Source organism: Artemia sp. Qi Xiang Cuo, chromosome 20 (genome assembly GCF_049724085.1).
Source record: "Artemia sp. Qi Xiang Cuo chromosome 20, ASM4972408v1, whole genome shotgun sequence".
NCBI classification, from domain to species: domain Eukaryota; kingdom Metazoa; phylum Arthropoda; class Branchiopoda; order Anostraca; family Artemiidae; genus Artemia; species Artemia sp. Qi Xiang Cuo.
The window spans coordinates 25,328,837-25,348,002 of record NC_142813.1 but is presented as its reverse complement, the minus strand read 5'-3'; the positions used below and the strand labels follow the sequence as shown (position 1 = coordinate 25,348,002).

Here is a 19,166-nt window from a genome sequence, read left to right as displayed (position 1 = left end):
ACTTGTTTTGTCCTATAAGAAATATTGCTGGCATCTGTTTTGATTTTCGACCGCCTTGCTGTCCAGCATGGGTACACATTTAAAATTGAATACCCAACTCAGTGAGTAATATAATTAGCATGTAATTTGCTTTTTTACGCGTTGCTGCCCCCCCTCTCCTACCATAAAAAACTGGTGTACATAGCTGAGACAGCATGTGCTAGTTCAAAATTGACCCTTGACACTTCATGGCAAGGTGTTTCATACATATGTCAGGAAATAATAGTTTTTAAGGAAATCTCCGAGGAATCCCGCTACTGTACCTTGACCTGTGTTGATATCTTTGACTGATTTTCTTTTTCCGGTGGAAGCTGGAACTTAGGCTACAAACGATTTTTGGTTAAAGTACAGATCGTCTTGAAAACGACGATTTTTATATCAGCTACTCAAACTTTTCTTTGAGGAAATATCTAGAATCATGGCCGTATCCAGGGGGGGGGGGGTTACCCGGCTTGAACCCCCCCCCGAAATTTTTTGACCGACTCGAAAATAAGTCCAAAATTAGTAAAACCTAGGTAAAAATTATTTGAAAAAAACTACGTTTTCTAAAGAGTTAAAGAGGCTGAGTTACAAGGTCGAACCTTAAAACGTACAGGGATTAGGAGGCACAGTTGGGGGGCTGCCGCCCCCAACCCCCGCTTTCGCAGCCTTTAAATTAAAAAAAAAGTTTTTTAAACTGAAAGTAAGGAGCGACATTAAATCTTAAAACGAACAGAAATTATTCCGTATATGAAAGAGGCTGTGCCCTCCTCAACGCCTTGCTCTTTACGCTAAAGTTTGACTTTCTTACAACTCTTTTTTTTAAACAATAAAAACTTTAGCGTAAAGAGCGAGGCGTTGAGGAGGGCACAGCCTCTTTCATATACGGAATAATTTCTGTTCGTTTTAAGATTTAATGTCGCTCCTTACTTTCAGTTTAAAAAACTTTTTTTTTATTTAAAGGCTACGAAAGCGGGGGGTTTGGGGGAGGCAGCCCCCCAACTGTGCCTCCTAATCCCTGTACGTTTTAAGGTTCGACCTTGTAACTCAGCCTCTTTAACTCTTTAGAAAACGTAGTTTTTTTCAAATAATTTCTGCACGTTTTTGTACAGTTTATTACTTAGCCTATTATTGCTTGACTAACTGTTAGATGATTGTGTATTATTCTTTTCTTTCTCGACTGGGTGTTTTAAGGGTCGACCTTGTAACTCAGCCTCTTTAACTCTTTAGAAAACATAATTTTTTTCAAATAATTTAAAAAAGAGACTGAGTTTTTTAAAAAAAAATTAAATTCAGTATATAATAAATTTGATCTAACGGTGAATCGAACTCGGGTTTTCCGCCCTGACAGTAAGGAGTCTCACCGCTACACTAAAGGGACATAATTTAAATTGTTTTTTAGTGAGGTGATGAATCTTTTTGACGCAAGCAAAACTTGATATTTGGTTTTTTGAAAACAAGGAAGGAGTGATCAGATGGAGCTGAAATTTCAAGGATAAGCTCCCAGGCCCGAGGAAAGCTTGTCCTCTAAATTTCAGCCCGATCAGACAACGTTAAAGGGGGGTTGTGGTGGGAAAAATTAACATGGGCTAATATAGGAAAACGAGGTTTTTCGTAAATGTAAATTCGGGGGATAATATTTCGGTCTGAAAATATCAAAAGGCCCTAACAGGTCGAATTTTGCTTCGAATGAGTCCTCATTCAACCGGATCCGTTGCCAACTGTAGCCTGTAGGCGTGGCTAAGAAAAAAAAAGAAATGATGAATTTTAAGTGGCTCGATTTGGTTTTTTGAAAACAGGGAAGGTTTGATCGTATTGAAATGAATTTTTAAGGATAATTGCCCGTGCTCTTGTAAAGATTAACTTATAAATTTCAGCCCAATCGTAAAACTTTAAAGGGGGGCTGTGTTGTTAGGGTCCAAACTTCCGGCCCAGTTTACCCCATGAAGATAAAGTCGGAGGAGGATGAAATTTTGCAAGTTTCTTATTTTGAGTTTGGGCTACAAAATGCGATCACCGCCGTCTCTCTGCGACCTCTAGGACCTGAAATCGCTTAACATTGTGGTGGGTCGCCTCTTTATAGAGGCACAAGTGTGCCTCCTTGATCAGTAAAATTAGTCGAAAACTGAGTCAAAAATTAGTAACCCCCCCTCCAAAAAAAAAGTCAAAAATTAGTAAAAACCCCCCCTGAACAAAAATCCTGGATACGGCCCTGTCTAGAATATTGCCTGTGAATATTTGATCGTGTGCCAGAAGGGATTTGAAAGAAAAAAGGATTGAAAGCTATAATGAAGTACGCATTTCAAAAATGAAAATAAAATGTTGAAAAAATGATTGGTATTGCTAATCTTATGAGTGGATCAATCAGGAAATTAATAGAGGAGACGTATTAGTGACTGCGGTTATAATGTATGATTTCAGACTATCTGACGAAAATTGGCTTCAATTTTATTTGGTAGTTGGTCAACCAGGGGTTAGTCCAATTCTAAAAACTCTCTATTTTTAATGACAAACATAAGACATGTACCCAAAAATTTACATTAGATGGAGCTCACTTTTCATGGAACGAGGGAGAGGTGGTCGAAGTTGTCAAAATAAAAAAAAGGTTGATTACGATTTGAATATGATTTCTCGTATATGATTTGAACCTAATCTTTAAATAATAGGAAATTGTGGGTAGAAATGTAGAATCATGATTTTTTTTTCGGGAGGGTGGGGGGATTGTATATATTATTCTGGTCCAAAATAAAGTTTCCAATCATTGTGCAATATTGATAGCGAATTTAACGAGCGAGTCCATCACTTTTTCTTCTCATTGAAATCAAATCTCAATGTGGAAGAGATGAGGGGAAAGGACGTGTTAATGGGTACTTGTCTGTTATAGCGCCTATGTATATGGAAACTTTCTTTCAGCTTAGCGTCGGACAAGACAAAGACAGGTGACAGAATAGATGGGAAATATATAATTTGGGCTATATATTTGCACATGAGGGGGGGGGGGTAAAGTATATTGGATCTGCATGCAAAATGTGTTTGGTACAATTATTCTGCATATTATGAAGTAAGCATACATTGTCGAAATACTTTACTCCACTCCCTCAATGCGCAAATGTATAGCCCAAATTATATATTTATCATATATTCTGTCACTTGTCTTTGTCTTGTCTCATGCTAAGCTGAAAGAAACTAACGAAGAAACCGGCTCTACATTGCATAGACTTATACCAATGGCGTTATAACAGACAAGTACCTATTGATCTCCTGTGATGGTCTCAAATTTCCAAAAAGGGCGAGTTAATGTTAAAAACTTCTTATTTTTTGTTTTCATCTTCTTTTTCAATATAGACTAAAAAAAAAAAAAAAAAAAAAATTAAGATAAGATTTACTGCTGAACAACGGCTACCACAAGCCCAAAAGGGCCGAATTCGCACTTTAGTGTCAAATGAAACAAAGAAAAAAGAAGAACAAAAACAAACAAACAACAACAGAAAATTATAAAAGGGTCAATGTCAAATACGTAAAAATGTTAAAAACAAAAATAAATTAAACTCATAAAATTAGAAGGGGAATGTCAAGTCAGCAAAAACGTCAAAAAATGAAAACTCCTAAAATTAACAAGGGGATAAAAATTAAAACAAAAACATAAGTTAGTTAGTGACTAAAAAAAAAAGATAAAAAAATCCAAATTTGCAAAATGGACATTAAAATTAAAAATTACGATGTAAAAAGTGAGTGAAGGGGGGAGGGCTGCGGAGATTCACTGGTTGAAAATGTCAACTACGTAAGGGATATAAGTTCTTCTATATCTTTCAGTGCAAACTCTTATTGGGGCAAGAAGGGGGATTTTTGTTGAAACAGAACGCGGGAGACGGGGTCGAAGGGGTGAATATTGACCAGGGAAAAAGTTCCCTGGTCTATTTGCAAAATAGACACATTGAAATTTATGCACGAAGGATAAATAAATAGCCAAAGAATAAAAATAAAAATGTGATTTTTCTATTTTCTGTGTTTGCAGTTTTTCTAGTCTTATCTGTTGCTAGCCTGACCAGCTTGCCCCAGTGTCAATCAGATTGAAGCTACTGCTAAACTGCTAAACATTCGTCCTCCTTTAGCTCCTTTTTCTTTCGCTCCCTCTTTTTCTGTCGCTCCAAACACTCCTCCTCCACCAGCTCCTTTTTAATACTTTCGCTTACCTTTAAGAATTCTTTAACGTTTTAAGTCACTTTTTGTTATCTCATTCATATCCGATATTTTTATTGTGTCAAATTTTATAGTTTGAGTAGTTCTATTAATTCAAAATTTGCTCAAAAATTTATGCAATTGAATGTTGTTGCACCTTTCAAATGAAATAATAAATTCTAAACCCCAAAAAGGTTGTACCCTATAATTGATAACCAAAAATGCGAAAAAGACAAACCACCCAAATCCCATCATTAGTCTGAAATTCGATCCAGGGTGGCAACCTTGTAATTAATGAGAAAGTTTCATGAGATAATTATTATTAAATTGGTGATTTGTATTATGACGATGATGGATTATTGGTGATCGTCTTCATTTGATCATCTAATTCGGAGTGATATTAAAGGTTAAAGGTGATGTAAATAGGAAATAAAGTATCTTTTAATTAGCAATCATTGATGATTTGCTACATAATTATTTGTCCGTGTTTTTGCTTCCATAAGTCACGAAAGATATAAATTGCGGAAAATTGCGAGTTTTACCTTCCCTGAGCGAACTTCGAAGGCTTCGTTGTGTAAAATTTGTGGTATCCATCATAGATCAATCTATATATAGTTAAGCTAAATTAAGGATGGACAATGATTTTTGTATCTGTTTTTTTTTTCGAAAATATTAAGGATCGGTTTCGTACAAGTACATCTCATTCCTAGTTGATATAACGGAGTAGGTGACGAATTAATTCTCCCCTTTACCCCATTAATTATTTCCTCTGAGAGCCTTCAACCAATCTGCTCATACTCCCTTTAACTTCTAGAGGAATGAGTACAGAACATGTATCCAAAGAAATGTTTAATGGAGTTTTAGTATTTGTTTGTCAGGATTTTGACAAATATTTGCTTCTATTTTAATTTGATTTAATTGTTTTATTTTAATTTAATTTTGCTTTTGAATTTAATTTCCATTATTTCTGGTTCAACCAACAATGCGCAATTTATCTAAAATTTTATTTTATTCCTAAAGGTTCAATTCCTCGACTCGGCACTTTCTTTTTGGATACCGTATTTTTTCACCTTTTCCTTGGGGAGGGATGTACCTAGCATACTCATGGAAGACTATAGTTCTTATTATTACTACAATAACGACTAGCACTGACAACTTATTGCAGCATCAAAGAGCCTAGGGCCTACATAGCTTTTCTCGTGCCACCTCCACTCCGATCTATTCACTATTCAAATCTTCGTACTTTGCTTCCTCTCATGAAGTTCGAATTTCTTTTAAATCCTTTTCTGTATTTTTTTCACCACGCCTTCGAACGTCCTCCTTTTCTCTTTGCCTTTTCTCTTTGCTACTCGGAAAGTAAAGTTTTTGCAGCCTATCATCTTTCATCTGTAAAATGTCTTCTATCTTATCTTTCTTCTATTATAGCCCTTGAAAGCGGCATTGAAAAACCATGGCTTTTCATACAGTTGATTGTTTGATTTATGGTCATATCAACGAGTTCCTAAAACTATCCTTAGACAATTCCTCCGAAAAAAATATTGGCTCCGCCATAAGCTCCTTTCATAGTCCGATCTCTGGAAGGAAAATCCTGCGTGGGAGGCTTCATAGTGATGTGGACCTTCCACGAGTTTTTTTTAATCAGAACCGTGACTGCGAACACCTTTTCAAAGTAATTTTGGGGACTGGGGCCCTCGAGGATATTACAGCTTAGTAGATAACATAGCATTGCGCTGCGTTTTAAATAATGCTTAGTCCTTCTTGTTTTATTTGGGTACTTATAAAGAATCCGGTAAACACGCGAGAAGGGAAGTTTGGTTAATGCTAATGAAATAAAACAAAATAGGATGAAAATATAATTGTTTATGAACAAATTTGGGCTATATATTTGCACATTGGGGGGGGGGGGGTAAAGCAGAGCATATATTAAATACATAACCTAACCTAGGTACCTTTTTTGCCCCTTTAACCCCCAAAAAACTAAAGTTTAAATCTCTGTCACGGAGTGAGCAATATCTCACAAGACAGCGGAAATCTGTTTTTCATAAAGCATTTTTTAGATTTCGATGCGGTCTTTCTCGCGTGCTAACCGGGATTCTCAATAAGTACCCTTATTTGTTTTGGTATGTTGTTCAACCTCCTCTTTGTTGGTATGTTGTTCAACTTACCCCTTGCTATTTGATTTTGTTATGGACTGCTTACGTGCCTATATACAAATTTATTCTAGATATCTACTGTCTTATCGGGATGCGTTTTGAGTGTTCTTGGCAAACATATTTTCTCTCCCCAATCTTTTTCAGCAATATGTAGAGTAATTTAAAGCTGAGGGGTCCCCCGCTTTTACAAATACGTATACCAGGTGACGCGGGCCAACCGTAGTGGAAGTGTGGTAAAATTTGCGGGACTGTGACACGTGTGGCGGGAATTTGCTACGCTTGGTGGAACTGATTGGCGCATTTGGCGCTGTGAAATGCGCACGCGCACCAGATGGTGAAAAGTGGGCAACCTCTCGTTTAACGCTTTGGAAGAGAATTTGACTCTTCTTCCCTCAAGGTATGTGAGGAACAATGTCGCTAACTAAAAACCTGCATTTAATTTTAATTATTTCAGGTTCAACTAACAATACGCACTTTACCCGAATTGCCAGCTGGTGCCAAATATAAATGCGTTTTTGGAGGAGCTGATCCCATTGATGCCACAGTCACGAATGCTGGATTGTCATGCCCAACACCGCCCGTTTCTTTTCGACCCCCAATACCACCATCTCCAAAAAACTATGGGCCAATTGATAATACCACTGTGACTGATCATGTGAACGTACCTCTATCGGTAAGAATGATTTATAGCATTTTTTGTTATATTTTTAGATATGTATCTAATCACACATTCGTCTCGTGCAGCATTGTTTAATTGGTATTAAATAATTAAACAACACTCTTTTTTGTACACTCTTCGCATCCGAATGCGAGTATCTCTTTAGTGTCCGATTATAATGCGACTCAGCTAAAGTGTAGTTTAACTCAGCTAAAAGTTGGCACGCTAAAACCGTGGGTGCTCGGTGACGTCAATTTGAAGGGGCGTGTTCCTTTTAGATTTCTGTCCTTCCCCTCTATTTTAAAAAATACCTTTTTGGGGAATATTCGTTGAAGTATGGTAAATTTGGCCCCACTTTAGATTTGAAAAAATACAATGCCTCCCTTAGTTTTAGTGAATTGACGCCAATTGGTACTTTAAAGATGATTTATGGAATTTGAGTTTTAAATTCACTTTGTTTAGAACCAACTAAAGTTTTAAGTATTCTTTAAACCACTTTTCAGATTGACCCTTGGAATTTTGTTAAGTATTGCTTTTGGTGTTTATTGTGTTCTGATTTGTGACAATCAGAAATGCACGGGTCTTATACAGGATCAGAATTTTTTTCGGGTGGGCGAGGGGTAGCCAATCACTTGCCCATTTCGTATCCCAGCGGTTTTCTTCGCATTTTGGGGGAAAATGTCATTATTTAAGGGTCGCTTTGACGGAGGGTTTACCAGGAACTTGCCCTGATTTAGACTCGTGCTGATTTGACATCACAAGTAAAATTGACTAATGCTAGAGTCTTGTTCACTTTCTAGCGCAAGGGCTCCCAGCCCTGCAGAGATGGTCCTTTATTATTTACTATAGCATTTTTTTTATATATATATTTGAAAAAGATCATCGACGTCAACGACTATCAGGCTACCAAAAATTGGAAATACACTTGTGTCAAAATTTGACAAATATATACTTTTTTGTGTTTTTTTTTTTAGCATTTCTTCACACTACAAAAATGTAATTCTTATTTTCGTATGTCCTTGAAACAAAAAAAAATATAAATAAAATGATCAGTGCTACCGCCAATCAAGCATTCAAAAGATATGAAATTATTTTTCTTACATAAATGGTATCTCCAATCATGGTTCTTGAGTGTCAAGTATTTTAATTATTTATTATAAAAACTAAATATATATATATATATATATATATATATATATATATATATATATATATATATATATATATATATATATATCTCTGTGTGTGTTTGTGTATATATAAAATTTTGATTGGCAGGTTTTTTTTTCATATTAAAAGACCATTAGTTCTTCTCTTTTCTAGCTCTCGATCTTTTTTTGGGTGCTTTCCTCTCTCTTTTTTTTTATTATCAATTTACTTTACGATGTTGTAAATAATAACATTTTTGTTTAAGGTCCGCTCACCAGAGACGAATAAGGATTTTGTAAGCCGTAATTTTGCTTATTTTGATTGTTCTCGTCACACGACATGTGCGTCATGTGTGAAATCGCAATGGTCCTGCAACTGGTGCATTTATGAGAATCGGTGCGTCAATAATGTGTCGGTTTGTCAGAAAAATATCGTCAGTGGGGAAAATGTAAGTGTTTTTTTCAACATTTATTGTTTATTTCTTTATCAGGTAGCGAGCAGATTTAAGTCCCACCAGCTGATTCTAAGTTTTAGTTGTAAGAGGGAATTTTCTTAAATATTGGATCGAGTTTAGAAATTAGAAAGCCCTATTAATGCACTTCTCTTTCGGGGATTGTACTTTGCCATAAATTGTATAATTATCCATATCCTCAAAATTTTGAAAGAAATTGCTTTAAAATTATGGAAAGTCAGTATATGTGCCTTAAAGACGTATTATTATGCACCAGACACTGTTGGAAAGTTCTCTAATCCCACATGAAGTGTTGGCTCTGAATACAGATGCCCCTCACTAATATAAAACTACTCTCCTCTCCTAGAGTTGTCTCGTGTATATTTTCTCCTTAGGAAAACCTAATAAAAATTTATGAAAGTGTATTGTTTAATATATTTAAATAACATAAGAAGTGTTCTTTGTACAATCAGATTATTTCCCCCAGAAAATATTCTGACTTCTCCCCAAAAGCTTAACTCTGTGATCTTATGACCCTACTAATGTTGATAAGGATGATTTTTAGAAGCGCCTGTCTGTCGTGTGAAAAACACTTGTCAATCTTTTTATCTGAGAAGTTCTCATATTTCAATTTTTATTTCTCTTCGTTTTCTTATCTCTTTCCTGTTTTTGATGGTGTTATCTTCATCTTGACCTCATATATATATATATATATATATATATATATATATATATATATATATATATATATATATATATATATATATATATATATATATATATATATATATATATATATATATATATATATATAATATATATATATATACATAAAAAAGGAAGAGATAAGAAAGAGGAAATAAATGAAATGAGACCTCAGATAAAATTGAAGATATATATATATATATATATATATATATATATATATATATATATATATATATATATATATATATATATATATATATATATATATATATATATATATATATATATATATATATACATATGTATATATAAATGTTTAAACAGTCTTTTAAACACAGGAATACGATTAGCATGTTCTGTTTTTCTAAAAAAAAAAAATTCTGAGAGTTTCTGAGAACTCTATGGCCTTGGCCTTTTAAGGCCATAGATGTTTCCGAATTAGCGAATGCCCCTCTTCTATCAAAGGCGGATCCATGGGGGCGAGGGGGCGCCCCCTAGTGTAGTCTAAAGTAGTGTAATTTACTTAATTAACACAAGTTTGCGCTAATTAAACTTGCTTCTAACGCAAGTTTATCGGATCAATCTATTTTGTGCCCCCCCCCCCACACTTGACTCTTGTCAATCTTTTTATCTGAGAAGTTCTCATATTTCAATTTTTATTTCTCTTCGTTTTGTTATCTCTTTCCTGTTTTTGATGGTGTTATCTTCATCTTGACCTCATATAAACACACATATATATATATATATATATATATATATATATATATATATATATATATATATATATATATATATATATATATATATATATATATATATATATATATATATATATATATATATATATATATATATATATATATATATATATATATATATATATATATATATATATATATACATATATATAAATGTTTAAACAGTCTTTTAAACACAGGAATACGATTAGCATGTTCTGTTTTTCTAAAAAAATAAAAATAAATTCTGAGAGTTTGTGAGAACTCTATGGCCTTTTAAGGCCATAGATGTTTCCGAATTAGCGAATTCCCCTCTTCTATCAGTGGTGGATCCAGGGGGCGAGGGGGCGCCCCCTAGTGTAGTCTAAAGTACTGTAATTTATTTAATTAACACAAGTTTGCGCTAATTAAGATTGATCCTATGAACTGCGTTAGAGCAATTTTATCAGGAAACTCGTTAATCATAATTACAGTACTTTAGACTACACCCCCCCCCCACCACTTGACACTTGTCGAATCTTTCTTATCTGAGGCCATAGATTCTCATACTTTCAAATTTATTATTTCTCTTCAGTTATGTGATCATATTCTCTGTTCAAGACTGTTTTTGATGTGTGTATATATATACATATATATATATATATATATATATATATATATATATATATATATATATATATATATATATATATATATATATATATATATATATATATATATATATATATATATATATATATATATATATATATATATATATATATATATATATATATATATATAAATGTTTAAACAGTCTTTTAAACACAGGAATACGATTAGCATGTTCTGTTTTTCTAAAAAAAATAAAAATAAATTCTGAGAGTTTGTGAGAACTCTATGGCCTTTTAAGGCCATAGATGTTTCCGAATTAGCGAATTCCCCTCTTCTATCAGTGGTGGATCCAGGGGGCGAGGGGGCGCCCCCTAGTGTAGTCTAAAGTACTGTAATTTATTTAATTAACACAAGTTTACGCTAATTAAAATTGCTCCTAACGCAAGTTCATAGGATCAATCTATTTTGCGCCCCCCCCCCCTAAAAAAAAATCCTAGATCCACCCCTGTCTTCTATAGGCCTACTTCTACCAAAAACTCTTGATAGTTTGGCAGTATGTGGCGCTATATGGTTTAGTTGCCTGCCGTAATTTTAAAGCTTCAATTATTAAACCGTAAATTATGTAGGCGAGTAAAAAGTTGAAATTTGACCTTTGAAGCGTTTGATTGTTTATAAAGACTAGTTTTCAAAAGAATGATGGCGGAATTAAAAACGGCTAAGCACCCTGAGAAGTAAATAATAGGCTGGAAAACTGGGTATACCAAACCCTTATCCCGCCTATTATAGCTTCCTTATCCCCCCTCCTTTTCGACTAATTTTTTTTAGTTATACAAGCTATTTACTATGTTACATCTATAAGTTGTCCTAACTAAATAAACATGACACACTGGTTTAAATTGTCTTCTGGGACCAGATATGTCTATTAATGAGAGGAAAAACATGTGCATATTCTATTCGCTCTTGCTGCTTTTTCTGGGAGGTAAAATTTAAATTGAACCTGTGACTTTAAAAATGTTGGCTTCCGCTTTTTTTTTTATTACTTATGTCTCTAATGAAGCATCTAAGAAAACTAGATATTTGCACGCGTTTTTAAATTTGATCCAATTTCCAATTATATTGCCCTACAATCTTTTTTTTATTATTTTTTTTTATTGCCATGATATTCCTCACAGCCTCCTTTTTCATGTTATTACAGTTTTATGCCTTAGAATTCTCAAATTAAACACTTTAGAACAAGGATAAACTAAAAATTTCTTAAAATGAAGAATTTCCATGAGTGAAATGTCACATAGTACAGTTTAAAGCGTTTCGCGTTTAGCTTCAAGATTAAATTTTCGACGATCAAGTACTATTTCACCAGATTGTAGATCAGGTGATAGGTTTTGATTTTGGTAGGCCTATTTGGAGGGATGGACAAACGTGGTCTCGTGAAGAAGTTTTTAGAAGCAATATTTGTTTGTGCGATTTATGAAGGGCGAAAAATGAGTACAAGATTGATCAAAGAGAAAAACAGAAAAAGTTTACCCTTTTATTTCCAACTGCATTAAAAGTATAAATAAATTCCTACAACCCGAAAAAAAAAAATGACTACAACTGCAAGCGTTGTGCACTCGTGACACAAAAAGTCGTCCTTGAAAAGTCATAAAATATTTTTACCGCCACACGCTTTCATTTTTAGTCTTAACAATTTTGATTTGTCTGGGTGGCAGAAAAACAGGTTTTTTTTTTTTTTTTTTTTTTTTTTTTTTTTTTTTTTTTTTTTAGTGTACTAGGAGACCACAGTCTTTTTTAAAATTGATTTTTTATGTTTGATGAGATCTTGCTTATTTTCTATTATCTCTTCTGTTCTTTTGGCCTTTACCGTTCTGAATTGGAGGAAAAGAACGTCAAAACTATTATTAGTCTTTCAAATTAGTCTTGACAAAAACCAGATAGATATTGCTTGCCTTACCGAAACATGGTCTGCAACTGAAGACTTTTGTTCCATTCCAAATTATGTTTCCCATTTTAAGCCCAGGATAGACAAAGATGGTATCTCTCTATCTCATGGTGGAGGAGTAGCTTCTTTTTTTTTTCGGTCTAACCATACTAATTGGATTATTTAATTTTATGAAATAGTGAACAACACCAAAAATGAAGTTCTATTGCTATGGACCAGATCCAAAAAACTCACAAAAGAAGCATCTTGCATGATTTGTTGTATTATTTATTACCCTCCTCGTAGTGGATTTAAGAAGGAGCTGACGGCATATCTACAACTTTATACTGCCTGAATTCGCTGCAAGTATCCTTATACTACAATTATATTATGTGGTGATTTTAATGAGCTAGACCAAAAGTGGCTTAGCTCTGCTCTTAGCCTTGATCAAGTGGTCAAGTCACCTATACGCAGTGATAAAACCCTTGACTTGATTTTTACCAACATTGAAGATTACTACTGTTTCCCCAAAATAACCCCTCCATTAGGGGCAATTGACCATCTATGCATCTGTTGGACCCCTTTATCTTCCTTTCCCCCTAAGAAATTGATCAGTTACTCTTATAGACCCAGTACTGACGAGAAGGTTGCCCATTTCAAATTAAAATTTAGTTCCAAATCTTGGGCCAATATCCTATGTCTTACCAATGGTAATGAAATGGCTTCTAGGTTTTCAGCGGAACTTTTCCAGTTATATTGTCCTAAAAATGTTGCTCGCAAATCAAACTGCAAACCGTGGATAAATAAAAAATATTTGTACCTAATAAATGAACGAGATAAACTCTTTAAGGAAGGATTTTTCCAAGAAACTCGAAAGCTTAGAAACATCATTGTTAGCCAAATCCGTAAGGTCATAAAGGAGCATGGTGCGCACGTGCTCAATAATCTATTGTATTCTGACCCTAGGAAATTCAACAATACTGTCCAAGATCTGATAGGAAAGGTCTCTTCAAAGTTTTTCTTACTGGACGGTAATCGTTACCCAGTGGGTGCGGATGTCATAAATGATCATTTTATTTCAATTTGTAAAATTCACCCGCCGCTCCAGCTTATGCCGGCCAACAGTGCAGTGAGTAACATTCCTGTGATTGAAATTCATCAGACCCGACTTAAACTCGAAGCTCTTGATACAAATAAGTCGGTATACCCAGGTAATATTCCTACCAAATTGATTGTGGAATCTGCCCAGTATTTAAGTGTACCTCTAACTGCTATTTTTAACCAATGTTTTGTAGATGGTATGTTTCCAGTGTGTTTTAAACAAGCTATAATATCTCCTATACCAAAAACTAAGCCCCTAAAAGTTCCCTCTAACTTAAAACCAATATCAAAAACCCCCATTTTCTCTAAAATCTTTGAAAGTTTTATTTACCATTTCCTTTTTGACGATATTCATGATAAAATCAACCCAAATCAGTTTGGCTTTAGGCCGAATCACAGCACCACGCATTGCTCAATTTATATACTTGACACTATTTTCAAACATCTTGAGTTGAATAGTTCCTACGTTGAGGCTGTTTTTGCTGATATTAGCAAGCCTTCGACAATTTGGATCATCAGACAGTTATAGGTAATGCAAGGGCTTTAGGTGCAAGAGATTCTGTTTTAGCTATGTTAGCTACCTTTTTGTCTGGCTCTGAGCAATGTGTAGTCCTTCCTAACGGGGATTCACCAGGTTTTTCCTCAATTTCCTGTGGAGAACCTCAAGGGACTAAATATGGACCTTTAGTTTTTTTAATTGCTTTTGATAGTGTTTAATCATGCTTTGACAACACTTTTGAATTTGCAGGTTATTTGACATTACTTAACCTTTGTCAAACATCTAATACTTTGAATGTTAGACTAAATTCACTCATTAACGATTTAAAGAATAATCTTGACAATGTTAAACTCAACTTAAGCATACCCAAAATCAGTTTCATTTTATTTTCTTTTTTTTAAAAATATACCCCCTATCAATAATTACCTTTGCATACCAAATTTAAATACTGTTAAACTGCTTGGTGTGAAGTTTGGACAATGACCTTAAATGGAACTCCCACATTTCCCACTTATCTAAGTTAGGTTATTTTCTCTTTAAATCTTTCTCTCTTCTCAAATAGTTCTCCATATCAATAAAAAACCTTAAAGTAAATTAGTTTTCATATGCAAGGCCATGTCCGGAATACGCTGGTTCTGACTGGAACCCATGGTTGAGCCAGGACCAATATTCTAAAATTTAACATATTCAAAAAACAGCCATCAAAATTATTATTGAGACGACCAATGCTAGACACGATTAAGGATTCACTAAACCTGAATTTACTACAATTGAATCATGACGTCACATTCGTATCCTGGACTTCGATCAGAAGGGCCTTAGTTTTGACGATCATCGACGTTTTCTCCCTCCCTTTAAAGAAAATACCCCAACCCTTCCTAATACAGGACTCAATGCTTGTAGAGCTCCAAATACCTAACTGGACCTGTATCCCCAAATGTTGACCATGAGGTACAAAAAATCTTTTGTCCTCTATTTGTTTCCCATTTTAATAATTGATATAACTTTTGTTTTATGTTTATCCCTAACATCTGTTTTATTATTGATTCAATTTTTTGTTTTATGTTTATCCCATAACATTTGTTTTGTTATGATAATTTTGACGTGCTTATGCTAGCTTTTGTGCTATTTTAGCCAATAAATCATATTCTATTCTATTATGGGTTCATAGTGACCCCAGGAAGAACAACAGGACTGATTTCTAACTCTCTGAAAATTTCAATTTTTGTACTTTGCTCCGTATTGCACGGAGCCTAGGTTTATTTGATTTTTATTTTGATACTTTCTTTTCTTTAATTTTTTCTCCGTGATTCACTGCATCGTATTCTTTCCCTTTTTTCTTGTTGTACGTTTGATCACTTTGTTCTTATACTTTCTCCATTAACAGTTTCATAATCGATATGTAAATATAAATTTTGTTAATTTTAGAACCCTACACGGCTGTTAAATCATGGAGTGGCCTTTTGTCCCCGCTTAAAACCACCCGTAGACCAGGACCTAGTGCCATCTGGTGTACCCAAGGAATTAGTCCTTGAAGCGGAGAATTTACCCAGTCCCCAGCCTGGTCAGTCTGGATTTCAATGTGTCGTACATGTAGAAGGAGTAAAAATGGCTGTACCCGCCCGAGTCGAAGCTGGACGTTTTGTCGTTTGTGATAGGACCACTGTAAGTTCTTCTTTAATGAAGGCAATATCAATTTGTGAAATCAAGCACTTATGGAAATATATTTCCTCTTATAAAAGGTATGGGAAGGGGGGGATTCTTTCTTGGAAGTATATTGCCCTCCTAAATATAGAAGGTTTTTTTTCTGCCTTAGAAACACCAAGTAGTCATTTGACCTTATTATTTTTTAAAAGAAAAAAGAGACAATTATTTTCATAGAAATAATATGAAATTTGTTGAAAAATAAAAGGCGTCTTAAGTAGGTGTGGTAGTAGACTTCATTAAAATTCTCCCTGTAAAAACTAAAAGTTTCTTGGAACACGCCTTTTTACGCTCCAGAGTATGTTTAAAGAGTCAACCGGCCTCATTACTTAATAGAAAAGTTCTGTTTCACTGGAAACAATCTAGATTTAAAAAGAAAACAAAAACACACACGTATGTCAATGGGTTCTGAAAATGGCGACATTAAAGTGTTCATTTCTTGAGAGTATGGGAAAATAGATGTTGGAGGAATATCATCCCCACATTCATTCTCAACTCCTCCCCTCCCTGCCCTTGTCAAGACACGAATCTCAAGTGGGCTCAGAGAATGATGACTTTAAAGTGTTTATTATCAAAGCTAGCATTTTTGAAATTAGGGGGAAACAGATATTGGAGGAATATCCCCCCACAGTAATTATGAGGTTAATATGTTTGAATTAAAATACTAATAATTACAATTATACAGGATAAATGCTGTTTAAAACCTGACTACCCCTCAAGATCAGAACAAAGTGTGTAAAAAATGGCTTGTTCAAGTTGCCATCAAGCCATGGCTAATTGGAGAAAAGGCTAAGACACATAGTCTGAGTGAGAGGCAAAGCTGGCATAAGCCTTTTTAGGATTGTTTAAAAATGATGTCGTTTTCACTTGTTGATAGATACTCTATCATCCATCGATCCATCCATCCATCAAATGAGGTTAGCATCTGGTTTTGTATTAAATCAGAAGTTAAGCAGGGTTGTGTTCTATCCCTCTGTGCGCTGGATATTGGGGCTTTCTTTTTCTTGAGAAACACGTGAAAGACTATGGGAGACCACGGAATGAGATAAGGAGGAATTACAGTTATAGACTTGTACTATTCTTGTAATTCAAGCATCGTAAATGAAAGTTTCAGTAATATTAACGGATTTTAAGAGGCTTTTCAAGTTCAGGGTGTTAGGATAGGTTTGCAAACTAATGTTAAGAAGACTAAGTCACTAAGGCTAGGAATAAGTGAAGATGAAAAGGTGACGTTGGGTAACAAAAAGATTGAAAGATTGATCAGGTGGACAGATTCACTTACCTTGGTAGTATTATTAGTAAAGACGGTGGGAGCAGTGAAGATGTTGTAGAATAGCCAAGGCTTAGGGTGTTTTTTTCACAGTTAAAAAAAGTTTGGAAGAATAGGAAGATAAGTTTTCAAAACCAAGAATAGAATATTGGAAGGTACAGTGATGACAGTGGTCAAATATGGCTCTGAAGAATCGAAAAGCGGATGAAGATTTACTGGATGTTTTCCAGAGAAATTGCCTACGGATTGTTCTGGGTACCCGTCTGACTGACCGTATTTCAAACTGTAGGCTGTACAAAATATGTGGTCCAATCCCGCTCTCTAGGGCTATAAGGAAGGAAAGGCTGAGATGGCTAGGGCAGGTTCTGCGGATGAAGGATGACAGATTGTCAAATATTGTCCTTTTCGGCCAACCGTCTAGGGCTAAGCAGAAAACAGCTTGTCCTCGTCTGGGGTGGAAGGATGTCATGAAGAAAGATTTAAAGGAAATGGGAACTTCCTGGGAGGGTATAAAGAGGGAGGCTTTGGATAGATTGGGATGGAGGAAGAGCGTGCGTAGCTGTGTTGGCCTCAGACGGCTTGGTGCTGCGGTGAGTTATTAGTAATAGTAGTAGTAGTAGTAGACCTCTGCATAAGCTCCATGTTCATTAAGAAAGGGAGAAGACACACTTATTATTTAAATACTAACTGAGAGAGAGAGAGAGAGAGAAAAGATTATAAAGGTTGTAAGAGCAATCGGCAAAATTTAAACAAACTGCAACTATCCTAGACAAAACTTGTCAGATTTTCCCCCTTAAATTTCTTAGAAAATTTAAATGTCCTAAATCGCATTGCTTGCGGATTTTTCCTCTCATTTGTCGGCGCAATGAATTGTCGGAGAGAAAAGAGGTAGTCCAAAAAAGGTGCATAAAAATCTTCTTCGATGAGTGAAGTCCCTTATTTCTCCTTTGCTCGGAGCACCAATCTGGGCATCCTCAAGGAAAGGAGACAAAAAAATTTCTTGTGTTTCACAAACAACTCCCTCCATAGCCCCCGGGCAAATTTTCGTTTTCCCTAGTCAATCTTCGCCCTCTCCTCACCCTCACCTTCGTCGTTCTGCTTCAACAAATATCCGCTTTCTACACCAATAAAATTTTGTAATGAAAGATAAAGAAGAACGTTCGTTCCCTACATAGTTTTTATGGTAAATAAATGAATCCACTCCTTCCCCCCCCCCCACTCTTTTTTCACATTACAACTGTTTAATGTTTATTAAAAAAATGTGTTACCTTTTTCATAGTCTCTCTCTTTCTTTTTTTTTTTAGCTAAATTTTGTTTTTATTTGGTTTATTCCCTTTTAGTCCTTTGAGTTTTAACTGTTTTGACACATTTAACATGTTTTACACCCCTTTTTGCATTTTTTTTCTGACTAGCTCTACTCAGGGCCGTATCGAGGATTGTTTTCGGGGTGTGTTTTACACAAGGATTTTTTTTCGGGGGTATTTTACACAAGGATTTTTTTTCGGGGGTTGGGGGAGGTTTATACAAAAAAAATAATAAAAAAACTCAAAACACGCATAAAAATTTATTTATATCCATTTTGGTTGCGTTTTTACGCGTCAGACAAACATTTCGGGGTCTGAACCCCTTCAGACCCTCCCCCCCCCCGTGGTACGACCTTGGCTCTAATATATTTGTCTTTGCTTTTTTTTTTTCGAAAGTGGAAATTCAATCCATTTGAACTTGTGATCGACATTTTTCTGAAATAAATTTCATCCTAACTTTAAAAAAAAGAAAAAAAAATGGAGAGAAGCCGAAAATTCTGATTGAACGGTTTTTTCTGAAGAGGTTAAACGAGTGATATCTTCAAGGGGATTTAGGAATCATGTTTCATACGGTATGATGCGTCGTAAAAGAATTGTTTGTTCATTTTACAAAACAGTGTCATTTGACTAATAAAAACGTATATGACTTTGAACCCATCTACTTTGTTATAAATAAATGCATGATTGTATTTTGCATATTTTTAATGCCTTTTTTTATAGGCA

General features: G+C 34.8%; 1 protein-coding gene across 2 annotated transcripts in view; it reads left to right on the top strand.

Moving 5' to 3' along the window:
- The window catches only part of PlexB (plexin B), a 305,515-nt gene that overhangs the window by 198,262 nt on the left and 88,087 nt on the right, over nt 1–19,166 (top strand). For both annotated transcript variants that reach the window (XM_089106186.1, XM_089106185.1), the window contains exons 7-9: nt 6,805–7,023; nt 8,423–8,605; nt 15,594–15,830. In XM_089106186.1, the coding sequence (XP_088962312.1) occupies nt 6,805–7,023; nt 8,423–8,605; nt 15,594–15,830 (639 nt within the window). The remainder of the gene's footprint in view (nt 1–6,804; nt 7,024–8,422; nt 8,606–15,593; nt 15,831–19,166) is intronic.